Source organism: Hippocampus bargibanti, linkage group LG05, assembly GCF_051943395.1.
Source record: "Hippocampus bargibanti isolate YZ-2025 linkage group LG05, ASM5194339v1, whole genome shotgun sequence".
Taxonomy (NCBI): Eukaryota; Metazoa; Chordata; class Actinopteri; order Syngnathiformes; family Syngnathidae; genus Hippocampus; species Hippocampus bargibanti.
This window is the reverse complement of record NC_142738.1, coordinates 29,525,559-29,539,589: the sequence shown is the minus strand read 5'-3', so window position 1 is coordinate 29,539,589 and position 14,031 is coordinate 29,525,559. Positions and strand designations below refer to the sequence as shown.

The 14,031-nt window shown below is 45.2% G+C and overlaps 2 protein-coding genes across 6 annotated transcripts in view; one reads left to right on the top strand and one right to left on the bottom strand.

Annotated features, from left to right (window-relative positions):
- Positions 1 to 14,031, bottom strand: part of LOC148898439 (lymphocyte-specific protein 1-like) — a 33,390-nt gene that overhangs the window by 7,549 nt on the left and 11,810 nt on the right. The window contains exon 10 of one of the 3 annotated variants that reach the window (XM_088995600.1): positions 2,246 to 2,494. The exons of 1 other annotated variant lie outside the window; for it this stretch is intronic. In XM_088995600.1, the coding sequence (XP_088851726.1) occupies positions 2,472 to 2,494 (23 nt within the window). In that variant the 3' untranslated portion in view covers positions 2,246 to 2,471. Of the gene's footprint in view, positions 1 to 2,245; positions 2,495 to 5,527; positions 6,630 to 14,031 lie in introns of those variants that run through there. One more of the 3 variants, XM_088995599.1, reaches the window with a different exon arrangement.
- prr33 (proline rich 33) lies at positions 370 to 12,633 on the top strand. 3 transcript variants are annotated; one of them, XM_088995595.1, is made up of 2 exons: positions 370 to 478; positions 9,802 to 12,633. In XM_088995595.1, the coding sequence occupies exon 2, from the start codon at positions 9,817 to 9,819 to the stop codon at positions 12,289 to 12,291; it is 2,475 nt and encodes an 824-aa protein (XP_088851721.1). In that variant the 5' UTR covers positions 370 to 478; positions 9,802 to 9,816; the 3' UTR covers positions 12,292 to 12,633. The 3 variants fall into 3 exon arrangements, with proteins under 3 accessions (XP_088851721.1, XP_088851722.1, XP_088851723.1); XM_088995596.1 differs by lacking the exon at positions 370 to 478 and adding an exon at positions 4,495 to 4,602; XM_088995597.1 differs by lacking the exon at positions 370 to 478 and adding an exon at positions 5,075 to 5,126.

Sequence of the window (14,031 nt, the reverse complement as noted above, 5' to 3'; positions counted from 1 at the left end):
TTTGCATGCCATTAATAAAAAAAAACAAAAACGTTTTTTTCCGTTGAAAAAAAAAATCCGCGATGGTCATAAGTCATTTGTTTTCACAGAATTTTACATGATTTTTGTTAGTTAATTTATCAACAAAAAAATAAACAAACTGAGGAGCCATTTGGGAGCCAAAAGAGCCGGATCTTTTTAGTGACCCGAGCCAAAAGAACCGGCTCTCTGAAAAGAGCAGGAATTCCCATCACTAGTATCCATAACCTCCAGCAGCGGGGGGGTGGCGGAGACCTGAAACGCTGCGTTTCCACTTGGCCACTGCTGTCACTCCGTTTATTTTGGGACTGTTGTGGCGTGCGGTCCTTGCGTTCAGAGTAGGAGTGGGGTGGTGGTGGTAAGGGGGGCGAGTGGGGCGCCACGCGAAGCTCCGCTTTGACACTCTGGGCTGCGACAGATAGACGGCAGCCGGACTACCGGCCAAGCACCATCAGAGCAGGTAAATGCACCTTTTGTTATAGCACCGGCATGTTGTACCCACCCGACCTCGCTGGCGGCGGGTGGTGGCGTGGCATGGACTTACGTGTGCTTGCAATGTGACGCCCTGACTGGACTTTACTTGCTTGAAGGGGAACCAGCCTGCTGAGTGGGGGGAGGGGGGCATTGTCAGCGTGGTTTTGGGTCTGTTTCGGCCATTGTGGACCACGACGGCTTTTATGATACGGCTAAAATTACACTTTCCACTTTTGACGGCAACCTTTAAGTGCCTTAAAAGGGGAAGGAGGGGGCGGTCTCGTCTTTAAACCCGGGACAGTAGGTGTGCGTTGGGGGCGGGGTGTCAAATCACTGGCCTCGATTTCACCAATTAGTGAAACTTTTTAGGTTTTGAAATGACTCCAAGTCCTTCCTCACTTGTGCTGCAATTGGGGGGGGGCGCACTCAGTGGGGGCCAATCGGCCTGGTAGGACGTCACCCGTCTCATGACCGACCGACAGCTATTTTCCAATCTCAGCACTTGCGGAGGTATAAATACACACATTTGGTACCTCGCAAGATTAGCTATCTATCTATTAACTAGCTATTAGCTAGCTAGCTATTTGCTGTCTATTAGCTATTTAACTAACTAGCTGGCTATCTATTAGCTATCTATGTATCTAGCTAGATATCTATTAACTAGCTACTAGCTGGCTATCTATCTATCTAGCTATATGTTAACGAGCTATTAGCTAGCTAGCTTTCTAGCTATTTCAGTTATTCCGGGTTGAGTGAACGCTGGCGCGCGTGGGCGACTAAGCTAATTAGCCATAGCATGGTTCACAAATCGGCTTTAACTCATTCACTGCCATTAAAGAATTGATTCGGGAATTGAAAATACGACGTGGAGCACCATTCCCGAATTGGTTTTGGTTTTGTTTGGGTTTTGAAGGATAACGGCGACTAAGCTAATTAGCCGTAGCATGGTTCACAAATCGGCTTTGACATATTCACAGCCATGCAAGAATTGATTCGGGAATTGAAAATATGACGTGGAGCGCTATTCCCGAATTTGTTCGTTTTTTGTGTTTTTTTTCTTATTTGGGTGCCGATAAAGTGCTGGTCAGACCTCTGGCAATGTTTTCTCCCTTCCACGAGGGGGCAGTATTTGCCTTTTGTCAATGTTTGCACTTTGTTACAGCTTCAACTGTTGTTAAAGTGCTATATAAATCAATATGTGGGTTTTCAACCATAATCCGTTCTACAAACATGTTTGAAAACCAAAACACAATTCTCCATTATAATTAATGTAAACATTTTTAATCCGTTCCAGCTGCTTTTTTTTCTTTGCTCTGTTCCTTTGTTCCAGCTACAGCTGTTGGTAAAGCCCTATATAGACTAATATGTGCATTGTATTTTGGACAGTTGCCCTCATTTCAAGCTGTGATACCTCCAGACCTATATCATTTAGGAACTACAGTAACTCTTTTTTCCGATGAAAAGAGTGTCTAAGGTTTCTAACGCTGCATTGAATGCTGATGTCGTGCTAAAACTTCCGCGAGTCCTGGAATTTGAGTGACAATGACAAAAAACGTTTTATTGTTAATGCATCTCACAACTACAACCTAAAAAAATATGCACATATTATTCCTGTCAAATTACAATTTCAAAAACATGTTACTTTTGTAACTGGACGATATTTAATGTCAACTGAAAAAATATACAAAAGTAAATAGTAGGAGGACGGGGGGGGAAATAATTGTGGTATTAAAAAAAAGATGGTGCAAAGTCATCCAAGGACAAGGCCTCTTCATGTTGAGCAATTTGCAAATAGGAAGTGATTGTGCGTCTTTCAAAATAAGAAACTGAACAGGTGACTCACTGGACCGCCGCCAGCAGATGCGCCACCTGTGACTGAGCAACTTCGGGACTGACTGACCGAACTGTCCGTGATGTTCAACGACTAAAAAGGCGGATTGGAATGGCGAGCGTTGCCGCGCTGCACAAAGGCCTCCATGTCAGGATCCATTTGGACATGAATCTGAAGGAAAAAAAAACAAAAACAAATACAGTGGGGCCTTGGCTTACAAACTTAATTGGTTCCCAGACAGTGTGTGTAAGGCGAAGTGTGTATCCCAAAAAATACTTTCCCGTAGGAAACCATTAAAATGAGAATAATCTGTTCCCAGGTCTCCATAAAATATAATTTTCAACAACATAAGCATTGAAACGAGACACAATACCTTGTTCTATGTATAATAAACGTGCGATTGTATTGTAATGAAATAAATACGCTGCACTGTATAATAAAGTCACTTTATATATATACATATTTGTGGTGCTTGTTAATGGCTCTTAATTGACACCTGTTGCTTTCTGACTTGTAAGGTTTTACGAAACTGAGGCATCACATTATCATTCATCATGTTGATGATTCTCATAGCCACAATCTTTTCTGGACGGAACTGTTCAGTAAAAGCCTGCACATCATTCCACTTAGCCAACATTGCCTTGATGCTCACACTTGATGCTGCAGCAATCTCCTCCTCCTCAACCTCAGATGACAACTCCTGAATGGCTTGCTTCTGCTTGTCTTCTTGAAGGCAAATCAAATCCTCTTTGTTGAGGATCTCATTATGATCAGCAACAAGCTCCTCAATGTCATCTCTCCAAAACAACAGTCATGAGGATCAAATCCTTCAAAGTCCCTCTCAAGTATATATGCAGGCAACTAATTCTTCCATGCTGCTTTCAAGGATCGAAGGGTAACATCATGCCAAGCCTTTTCTATCACCTTAACACAATGATACACATTGAAATGGGTCTTCCAATAATCCCTAAGGGGTAGTTCGGTGTCATTAGTCACATGAAAGTATCGAGTAAATAAAGCCTTTGTGTAAAGCTTTGTTGCGAAGGATGGTAGCAATGGTGGACTTAGCATTTCGGTACCAGGCCGCTAAATCAGAGAAACGCACACCTCGTTCGTGTTTCTCAATGAGCTCCTTCTTCTCCTCAACTGTAATTTTGTTTTGTGTCTTCTTCGGCTGAACACGAGCCTGTGGTGGGGTCTTTTTCGGCCCCATAACAGCAAAAGTATCGTTGAAGACGATCGACGTGTGCATTCAGATAAAGGCGGTGTGGCAAGGTAGACCAGCTGGGGCGCTGTTCGGTCGTGTGCTTCGGTGTTCTTCTTCTGAAATGTCATCAGATTACATTTTTTTAATGTTGTGTTTGCGCGTCACATAACATGGTTATTATGATTACCAACCAGCTGGCTATCTAGCTAGCTACCTAGCTGGCAATCTATTTGCTATCTGGCTGGCTCGCTATCTATAGAGGTGGCTATCTATTAGTTATACGGATACCTAGCTGTCTATCTATTAGCTAGCTAGCTTTCTGAAATGACATCAGGTTACATTACATTTTTTTAATGTTGTTTACGCGTCACATAACATATTATGGTACTGCAGAATGAAACAAGATAACAATGTTCTTCTCTCCGAGAGAAGAATGTTATCGGAAGTTGTTGGCACTCTTTTTGTTTTTAGTAAGAAGATTTTTATAAACCGACATGGCCCGATTTCTAGAAGCAGAATGCTCCATGACCTTTTCAAAGCCAGTGTGTTTGATTTTATTCTGCTTTGTTTGCAGTGTTGTTTCTTTTACTTTGTTTGTTTGCACATTTGCATGCCATTAATAAAAAAAAAACAAAAACGTTTTTTTTCCGTTGAAAAAAAAAATCCGCGATGGTCATAAGTCATTTGTTTTCACAGAATTTTACATGATTTTTGTTAGTTAATTTATCAACAAAAAAATAAACAAACTGAGGAGCCATTTGGGAGCCAAAACAGCCGGATCTTTTTAGTGACCCGAGCCAAAAGAACCGGCTCTCTGAAAAGAGCAGGAATTCCCATCACTAGTATCCATAACCTCCAGCAGCGGGGGGGTGGCGGAGACCTGAAACTGCTGTCACTCCGTTTATTTTGGGACCGTCGTGGCGTGCGGTCCTTGCGTTCAGAGTAGGAGTGGGGTGGTGGTGGTAAGGGGGTAAGGGGGGCGAGTGGGGCCCCACGCGAAGCTCCGCTTTGACACTCCGGGCTGCGACAGACAGACGGCAGTCGGACTACCGGCCAAGCACCATCGGAGCAGGTAAATGCACCTTTTGTTATAGCACCGGCATGTTGTACCCACCGGACCTCGCTGGCGGTGGGTGGTGGCGTGGCATGGACTTACGTGTGCTTGCAATGTGACACCCTGACTGGACTTTACTTGCTTGAAGGGGAACCAGCCTGCTGAGTTTGGGGAGGGGGGCATTGTCAGGGTGGTTTTGGGTCTGTTTCGGCCATTGTGGACCACGACGGCTTTTATGATACGGCTAAAATTACACTTTCCACTTTTGACGGCAACCTTTAAGTGCCTTAAAAGGGGAAGGAGGGGGCGGTCTCGTCTTTAAACCGGGGACAGTAGGTGTGCGTTGGGGGCGGGGTGTCAAATCACTGGCCTCGATTTCACCAATTAGTGAAACTTTTTAGGTTTTGAAATGACTCCAAGTCATTCCTCACTTGTGCTGCAATTGGGGGGGGGGGCACTCAGTGGGGGCCAATCGGCCTGGTAGGACGTCACCCGTCTCATGACCGACCGACAGCTATTTTCCAATCTCAGCACTTGCGGAGGTATAAATACACACATTTGGTACCTCGCAAGATTAGCTATCTATCTATTAACTAGCTATTAGCTAGCTAGCTATTTGCTGTCTATTAGCTATTTAACTAACTAGCTGGCTATCTATTAGCTATCTATGTATCTAGCTAGATATCTATTAACTAGCTACTAGCTGGCTATCTAGCTTGCTATCTATCTATCTAGCGATATGTTAACGAGCTATTAGCTAGCTAGCTTTCTAGCTATTTCAGTTATTCCGGGTTGAGTGAACGCTGGCGCGCGTGGGCGACTAAGCTAATTAGCCATAGCATGGTTCACAAATCGGCTTTAACTCATTCACTGCCATTAAAGAATTGATTCGGGAATTGAAAATATGACGTGGAGCACCATTGCCGAATTTGTTTGGGTATTGTTTGGGTTTTGAAGGATAACGGCGACTAAGCTAATTAGCCGTAGCATGGTTCACAAATCGGCTTTGACATATTCACAGCCATGCAAGAATTGATTCGGGAATTGAAAATATGACGTGGAGCGCTATTCCCGAATTTGTTCGTTTTTTGTGTTTTTTTTCTTATTTGGGTGCCGATAAAGTGCTGGTCAGACCTCTGGCAATGTTTTCTCCCTTCCACGAGGGGGCAGTATTTGCCTTTTGTCAATGTTTGCACTTTGTTACAGCTTCAACTGTTGTTAAAGTGCTATATAAATCAATATGTGGGTTTTCAACCATAATCCGTTCTACAAACATGTTTGAAAACCAAAACACAATTCTCCATTATAATTAATGTAAACATTTTTAATCCGTTCCAGCTGCTTTTTTTTCTTTGCTCTGTTCCTTTGTTCCAGCTACAGCTGTTGGTAAAGCCCTATATAGACTAATATGTGCATTGTATTTTGGACAGTTGCCCTCATTTCAAGCTGTGATACCTCCAGACCTATATCATTTAGGAACTACAGTAACTCTTTTTTCCGATGAAAAGAGTGTCTAAGGTTTCTAACGCTGCATTGAATGCTGATGTCGTGCTAAAACTTCCGCGAGTCCTGGAATTTGAGTGACAATGACAAAAAACGTTTTATTGTTAATGCATCTCACAACTACAACCTAAAAAAATATGCACATATTATTCCTGTCAAATTACAATTTCAAAAACATGTTACTTTTGTAACTGGACGATATTTAATGTCAACTGAAAAAATATACAAAAGTAAATAGTAGGAGGACGGGGGGGAAATAATTGTGGTATTAAAAAAAAAGATGGTGCAAAGTCATCCAAGGACAAGGCCTCTTCATGTTGAGCAATTTGCAAATAGGAAGTGATTGTGCGTCTTTCAAAATAAGAAACTGAACAGGTGACTCACTGGACCGCCGCCAGCAGATGCGCCAACTGTCACCGAGCAACTTCGGGACTGACTGACCGAACTGTCCGTGATGTTCAACGACTAAAAAGGCGGATTGGAATGCGAGCGTTGCCGCGCTGCACAAAGGCCTCCATGTCAGGATCCATTTGGACATGAATCTGAAGGAAAAAAAAACAAAAACAAATACAGTGGGGCCTTGGCTTACAAACTTAATTGGTTCCCAGACAGTGTGTGTAAGGCGAAGAGTGTTTCCCAAAAAATACTTTCCCGTAGGAAACCATTAAAATGAGAATAATCTGTTCCCAGGTCTCCATAAAATATAATTTTCAACAACATAAGCATTAAAACGAGACACAATATAGCTTATTCTATGTATAATAAATGTGCGATTGTATTGTAATGAAATAAATACGCTGCACTGTATAATAAAGTCACTTTATATATATACATATTTGTGGTTCTCGTTAATGGTTCTTAATTGACACCTGTTGCTTTCTGACTTGTAAGGTCTTACGAAACTGAGGCATCACATTATCATTCATCATGTTGATGATTCTCATCGCCAGAATCTTTTCTGGACGGAACTGTTCAGTAAAAGCCTGCACATCATTCCACTTAGCCAACATTGCCTTGATGCTCACACTTGATGCTGCAGCAATCTCCTCCTCCTCAACCTCAGATGACAACTCCTGAATGGCTTGCTTCTGCTTGTCTTCTTGAAGGCAAATCAAATCTCCTCGATGTCATCTCTCCAAAACAACAGTCATGAGGATCAAATCCTTCAAAGTCCCTCTCAAGTATATATGCAGGCAACTAATTCTTCCATGCTGCTTTCAAGGATCGAAGGGTAACATCATGCCAAGCCTTTTCTATCAGCTTAACACAATAATACACATTGAAATGGGCCTTCCAATAATCCCTAAGGGGTAGTTCGGTGTCATTAGTCACATGAAAGTATCGAGTAAATAAAGCCTTTGTGTAAAGCTTTGTTGCGAAGGATGGTAGCAATGGTGGACTTAGCATTTCGGTACCAGGCCGCTAAATCAGAGAAACGCACACCTCGTTCGTGTTTCTCAATGAGCTCCTTCTTCTCCTCAACTGTAATTTTGTTTTGTGTCTTCTTCGGCTGAACACGAGCCTGTGGTGGGGTCTTTTTCGGCCCCATAACAGCAAAAGTATCGTTGAAGACGATCGACGTGTGCATTCAGATAAAGGCGGTGTGGCAAGGTAGACCAGCTGGGGCGCTGTTCGGTCGTGTGCTTCGGTGTTCTTCCGCCGTAGATTACTCCGTCAGCCGTGGTGGGGCGGCGCTCCATGTGTATCCCGAACAGTAGTGCCTTTGCAAACGTTTAATTATCATACATTTAACATTTTTAAACTGAAAATTTCGTGAGGAAGTGTGTTCGTAAACCGAGGACCCACTGTACAATGACTGATACCAGTGTCTGATACTCGTGACAAAAAGTTACTGGACACCAGGGCAGACAACTCTGAAAAGTTGCCTGCACGGCCATAAAGTTGCCTGCCCGATTTTTCACAACTTGAAACACAATAAGACGACTAATCGCAAAAAAAACATTGTTGTAAATAATTAAAGATTGATAATCAGAATATATAATAGAACAACAATAAATTTTGCTAGCTTCTTTTGAGTCTCTCGTATGGGGCTGAAGTTTTGGCTTGATTCCTAACCAGTTATCCATTTTTCTTCTGTTCTCTGTGCGTCTACTTTTGAAAATGATATGCAAATGCACGACCGATTGCCAAACGAACCGAAATTGAAAATTGCCAAACAAACAGAAATTTTGAAATTTCAAACCGAACGAATATTTCAAAATCAGAATAAAGCAAACGTTTGATTTGAAAAAGTTTTTTTGTTGTTGTTGTTTTTTTCTGGAAAAAGTTGTCAGCCACCCGGGCAATGGAAATTGTACGCCCGGCATAAAAGTTACACGCCTCGGGCATCCGGGCAGACTTTATTTCAAACACTGGTGATACCTCAGCTTACGAACGCTTCAGCTCACAAACTTTTCGCCTTACGAACATAAAATTTGCGAGAATGTAATCTTGGCTAACAAACTAGTTTTCAGCGGAAGAACACCAAACCACACGGTCAAACAGCGCCACGGTGGCTGGCGGACTAGTCAATAAAACCACTTGATTATACAGTAGTTTTTTTCATTCATTACAATACAGCAATCAATCCATCCATTCATTTTCTGTACCGCTTATTCCTCATGAGGGTCGCATGAGGGGTGCTGGAGCCAATCCCAGCTGTCTTCGGGCACGAGGCGGGGGACGCCCTGAATTACAATAGCACATTTATAAGTAAGGTATATTTTGTGTAATTATAAGGCTTATTTCGTAGAAAATTATGTTTTATGGGGACCTGGGAACGGATTATTCTCACTTTAATGGTTTCCTATGGGAAATTAATGTTTAGAAGATGAACCACTTAAGTTTGTAAACTGAGGTATCACTGTATTTATTTATTTTTGCTGGCCCATCATGCATCAAACAGACCCATTTTCTATTTTTAATCTGGAGCAAAAAAAGGACATCATCCAGTGATGGTAAACTGAAGCATCATGAAGCATCCAAATGGCTGACATCTGGGCCGAAGCCTTAAGAGGCTTCATGTCGAGCAAATCGTTAGCGACCACCACAAAAACATTTAAGAAGTATGGGAAATAGTAACGTGGGAGACATTTTCAAGCTGTTGATTGTTGCGGCTAAAACGCTTTACTATGCATGGTCATTTTATTTTTCCTGAGTTGAAAATGTTTTTAGTTGTAATGTGAGCTGGTGGCACCAGAAACGGGACCAAAAGAAAAAACATTGGTGGTATGAAATCAGCATTTAGTGTGAAATATTTCCTAATTTATTTATCTAGCTATCCAGCTAGATATCTAGCTGGCGAGCTATTAGCTATCTAGCTAGCTAGCTAATACCTAGCTCATTCAAGATGTCTTGAAAATCTATTAGCTGATTATCTTGTTAGCTATCTGGCTATCTAGCTATTTAGCTTGCTACTAACTTACTAGTATATTAGCTATCTATTTGCTAGCTAATAGCTATCTATTGGCTAGCTAATAGCTATCTATTCACTGGCTATTAGCTATCTATTAGTTAGCAAGCTAGCTTTCGATCTATTTGAGTTACATCCGGGTTGAGTGAACGCTGGCGCGTGTGGCTGCCGCTGCTCACCCACTGAAAAAACTGATCCTGTGACTGTAAAGTGACCTTGAGAGTTTTGAAAGGCACTTAGTAATCAAATGTATTATTATTATTTAGCAAGCGACGCTGATTCTGTTTGTGGTCTTCCTTCAGGAGGTCGAGGTGGCCATGGCGGTCGCTTACGGAGCCGCCGTCCCGGCCGGATTCTTTCCCCTTCAGTACCCGCCGCCTTTGTTCCCCAAGCCCGGCAAAGACAACGCGCGTCTCCAGAAGCTGCAGAAGCGCAACGCCAAAAAGAAGACATCGGCGCAGGCGGCGTTTCAGTTCCGTTCCAGCCTCTCGCCCGTGGACGAAGCCGGCCCTGACCTCGAGCGCGGCAAACGCTCCACGCCACCCAAAACTCCAGAGGCGTCCGAGGATTTCTATGCCGCCCGGCCGGCGTCCCGCTTTGTTGCCAGGCCGCTCTATCAGCATGTGGCATCGCCGTACCCGAGGCGGGCGGACTTCCCACGGGGAGGCCGGTTCTCGCCTCAGCCGCACCGAGGGGCTCCCCCGCAAATGGTGCCTGTCCAACCGGGACCTGACCGGCCAATGCCATCCGTCATCGCTCAGCAACCTGGACCTTTGCCTCAGCTGAGCGTTCCTCCTCCAGCATTGAAAACCCAAGATCGGAGCCGCCACGAGTCGAAATCAGTCAGCCCCAACGCAACCTCGTATCCGGCGGCTGTGGCGACTCAGGCTTTGACCAGGCCTCTCACGGTGTTAAGTCAGTTCGTAAAGCCCAAAAGTCCTCGTCCAACATTCAAAGCCACCGAGCCTTCGAAATCTCCCAGGTCCATGTTTGAGGTCCCCCAAATCAGACTGTACACCGCTAGCACGTCCTACTACGAGACAGCGAAGACGCCGCCCGTCTACGACACAGTTGGTCTCACCGCCATCGGTAGCACTGCACCCACGGAAATCACACGGGAGGCAAGTCCGGCATTTGAAGCCAGAAGGTCCGTCACCCCAAATCCTTTAGTCGCATCGTTACCACAACCAAAAACACCAACCGCAGAAGCTGAGATAAATGTTGCGGTGGCTCCGACCATCGAGATCAGGAGAGCAACGCCCACGTCGGACATAGGCGACAAAACGCCGACCCGCGAAACGCAAACACCAAGGTGCCTCACGGGACGTCCGAGGACCCCGGCGAAGCGTGCTGCGACGCCAGTCTTTGAGATTTCCAAAGCCAACCCTCTCTTGTTTGCGGTGACGCCAGCGACGACAGAGCTAGAGAAGTCCAGAACCCCCAACATGAGAGCCAAGACTCCAGAGATTGCGAGAGTACTGAATGCAGAGGTCAACGCAAGCTTCCCACGGATGATCACAAAGTCCAAATCCGAGTCAGATCTTACCAGGAGAACACCAACATCCGAAATGACGTCCGTTGGGTATCTGAGGCCGAAAACCCCAACATACGAGGCCTCTCGGTTGTGCATCTCCTCTCCGGCTTTTAAAAGACCAAGAACTCCCACGTATGGGATCTCCCTACCTTCATCCTGTCAGAGGTCAAAGACCCCGACTCTCGTGGGGCCCAGAACCAAGTCCACCTACCGCGGACTGATGCCTGGAGAGTACGCCGCATATGGAGGAATCCGAACACACACCGCGGCCTTCGGAATTACGGGGTCTCAGCACGCAGCCTCTGATGATGTTGCAGCCGCCCAGAGTAAAACCCGAGAACTGATAGTTGCTGAAGTCAACGCAACCCCTCAATCTGATGATAAGGTCTCTGCCACCCCGGCAATTCCCCTAATTGTTGTTTCAGAGACAGCCAACCCCTCCGTCGTGACACCAAAGACGGCGGCCTCAACGCGACCAGAGAAACAACAACAGGTCGGGGAAACCCCAAAGGACAAACCTCCAACCGCGGACGCCAGATCTTCTGTATCCCAGAGGATGGAAGTGCCAAAACCTCCTGCAGCCAAACAAGCTCCTCCCGTGCCCAGAAAAGACCCTCTGAAGGCAGTTAGAAAGCTTCTCGGCAAAGAGGAGGTCGCACGGGCAAAGGTTGACGAGTCGTCGAAAGTACTCGAGGGTGAGGAGGAAAAAGCAAAATCGTCCCAAAGCCGAGACCGGGACAACAAGGCCGGAACACCTGCAGATGTCCAGAAGGCGGGGGCATTGAAATCCAAAACGAGCGGCTGGTCCAGACTGAAGAAGCACATGGTCGTGGACCAGGAGGTGCCTTCATTTCCACAGACAGATGGAACTGGCCAGGGCTGGGACCAGAGCCTTGGGGCTCACCCCGCCAGCTCCGCTCCCCCGAATGCCACCAAAATGTGGGACGCTGTCCTCTTCCAGATGTTCTCCAGCAAGGAGAACATCATGCACCAGATCGAGCTGAAGAACAATGACGAGCGGCAGAGGACGGAGGGCAAAAAGGCCGACGACGAGGCCAAGGAAATCCCGTCCTTTGCCTACCGCCTGCCCATCTTGCTCTTCAGCCCCAAGTTTGACGCCAAAAGGCTGAAGGAGGCAGCGTCCAGACCCCTCACAAAGTTCTCCTCCGTCTTCGAGATGGGTCTGATCGGACGGAAGGCAAAAGACGACGAACCCAAAGACTTTAACCGAACGGCCCGGGGCTTCGGGTCCTCTTGAGGAGCCAGAAGGGAACGTGGATGGTTCAGCCCAAGAATTCGTAATCACCGGGCCTTACGTCGCCGCCGGGGCCTGGTTGGCCATGTTTGGACTTGATGTGAGCGCCTCTTTGTCCCGCGTCGTTCAAAGCTTTGCAGTCGTTGAGAAGCTTCCCGTTTCTTCCAACTCTTCCTCCGGTGGTCTCTGGCTGTTCACCACCTTGCTACTCGCTTCCGGGAATGTCATGCCTGAGTTTTGACGTCTCACGGCTTTGTTGTGTACAGTGATACCTCGGTTTACGAACGCCTTGCCTAACGAACTTTTCGGCTTACGAACGTTAAATTCACAACGAACTATACGAACTATTTTTCGGGATACACGGAGCGCCACAATGAGTGATGTGTCGTTCGCGAACGAGCCCGTTCTCCTAACAAGGAAATGGCACCCGACTCGTTTTTGTCCTCTATTCCCCACCCCCCGTCTTCGGTTAAAGCCACACGTGATTGGTCAAGAATGCAGCAGTGATGGGGGGGGGGGTTACAGAAACACAGAGCTGCAAAGAATAAATAGATAGGCAGACGACAGAGAGAGAAAGAGAAGATGGATAGAAAACAGTGAAATTTGGACTCGTTTCAATGTTATTGATAGTTCAAAGGCAGAGTGTTGACTGAAAGGTTAAAATATCCCATCAGTCAGGCTCCACAAATAACCCGCACAAGCCATCTGTACACTTGATGCAAAAAGCTCTCAACCCAGCTAAAAAGAACACAATTGAGGAACTAGGTAAAATTATCGCAGAGAAAGCACGGCAACTTCACTCGGATATCGTCAAGAGGCAACCGGGAAGTTCGTCATCCATTGATGATTTCAAGGCGAGCCACGGATGCGTCATACAGGGATTCATTGTGTCATTCGTCATGGTGAGGCAGCCGGTACTGACGATAAGGCTACCAAAGCCTACAAGGAATCATTCCTCAAGATGGTGGAAGAAGAAGGCCACTCCATTCCAACAAGCCATCAACGACCATCACAAAGGTATATAAAATGACTTTATTATATAGTACAGTTTATTTCTTTAAGTACAATACCACAATACCACAGTTATTATACATCAAATAAGGTATATTTTGTGTAGTTTTAAGGCTTAGAAGATTAGAAAGTAGAAAATTGTGTTTTATGGGGACCTGGGAACGGATTATTCTCATTTTAATGGGTTCCTATGGGAAATTAATGTTTGGAATACACACTTTTCGCCTTACACACTGTCTGGGAACCAATTAAGTTCAGAAGCCAAGATATCACTGCACTAGATTTGACCGTGTCGCTTCTCGCAAGGAGAACTTGATGTCAACGGAATGTCAAGAAAGTCAGGAGGCCGTCGCGAAAGTTGAAAAGTTGGATTTCGGGATAGCCAAAATGTCGTCATTTTACCCGGCCCGCCATGTTTTTTTTTTGTGTGTATACGCGTGCACGTCTTTTGTTTTTTTTAAATCGCAACCTGACCTCATTTTAATCCGATACTCCACGTTCACTTTGAAGGATTTTCAAAATAAACCCGTGAGCCAAATACGTTTCAGCTGCAGTCGATTTTTTCGGCGGTAAGATTCTGAAGGGGGTCAGGGCAGGGTTCTTTGAACAGAACAGGAGGTGTTTGTATTGTCACGACAAAAAAAAAACAACAACAACTGGAACGGATTAACAATTATTACATTGACTATAATGGAAAATGTTGTTTTGGTTTTCAAATAGGTTTCTGGAAAC

Coding starts and splice junctions, on each gene's coding strand:
- prr33 (XM_088995595.1), top strand. CDS start 9,817: ATGGCGGTCGCTTACGGAGCCGCCGTCCCGGCCGGATTCTTTCCCCTT.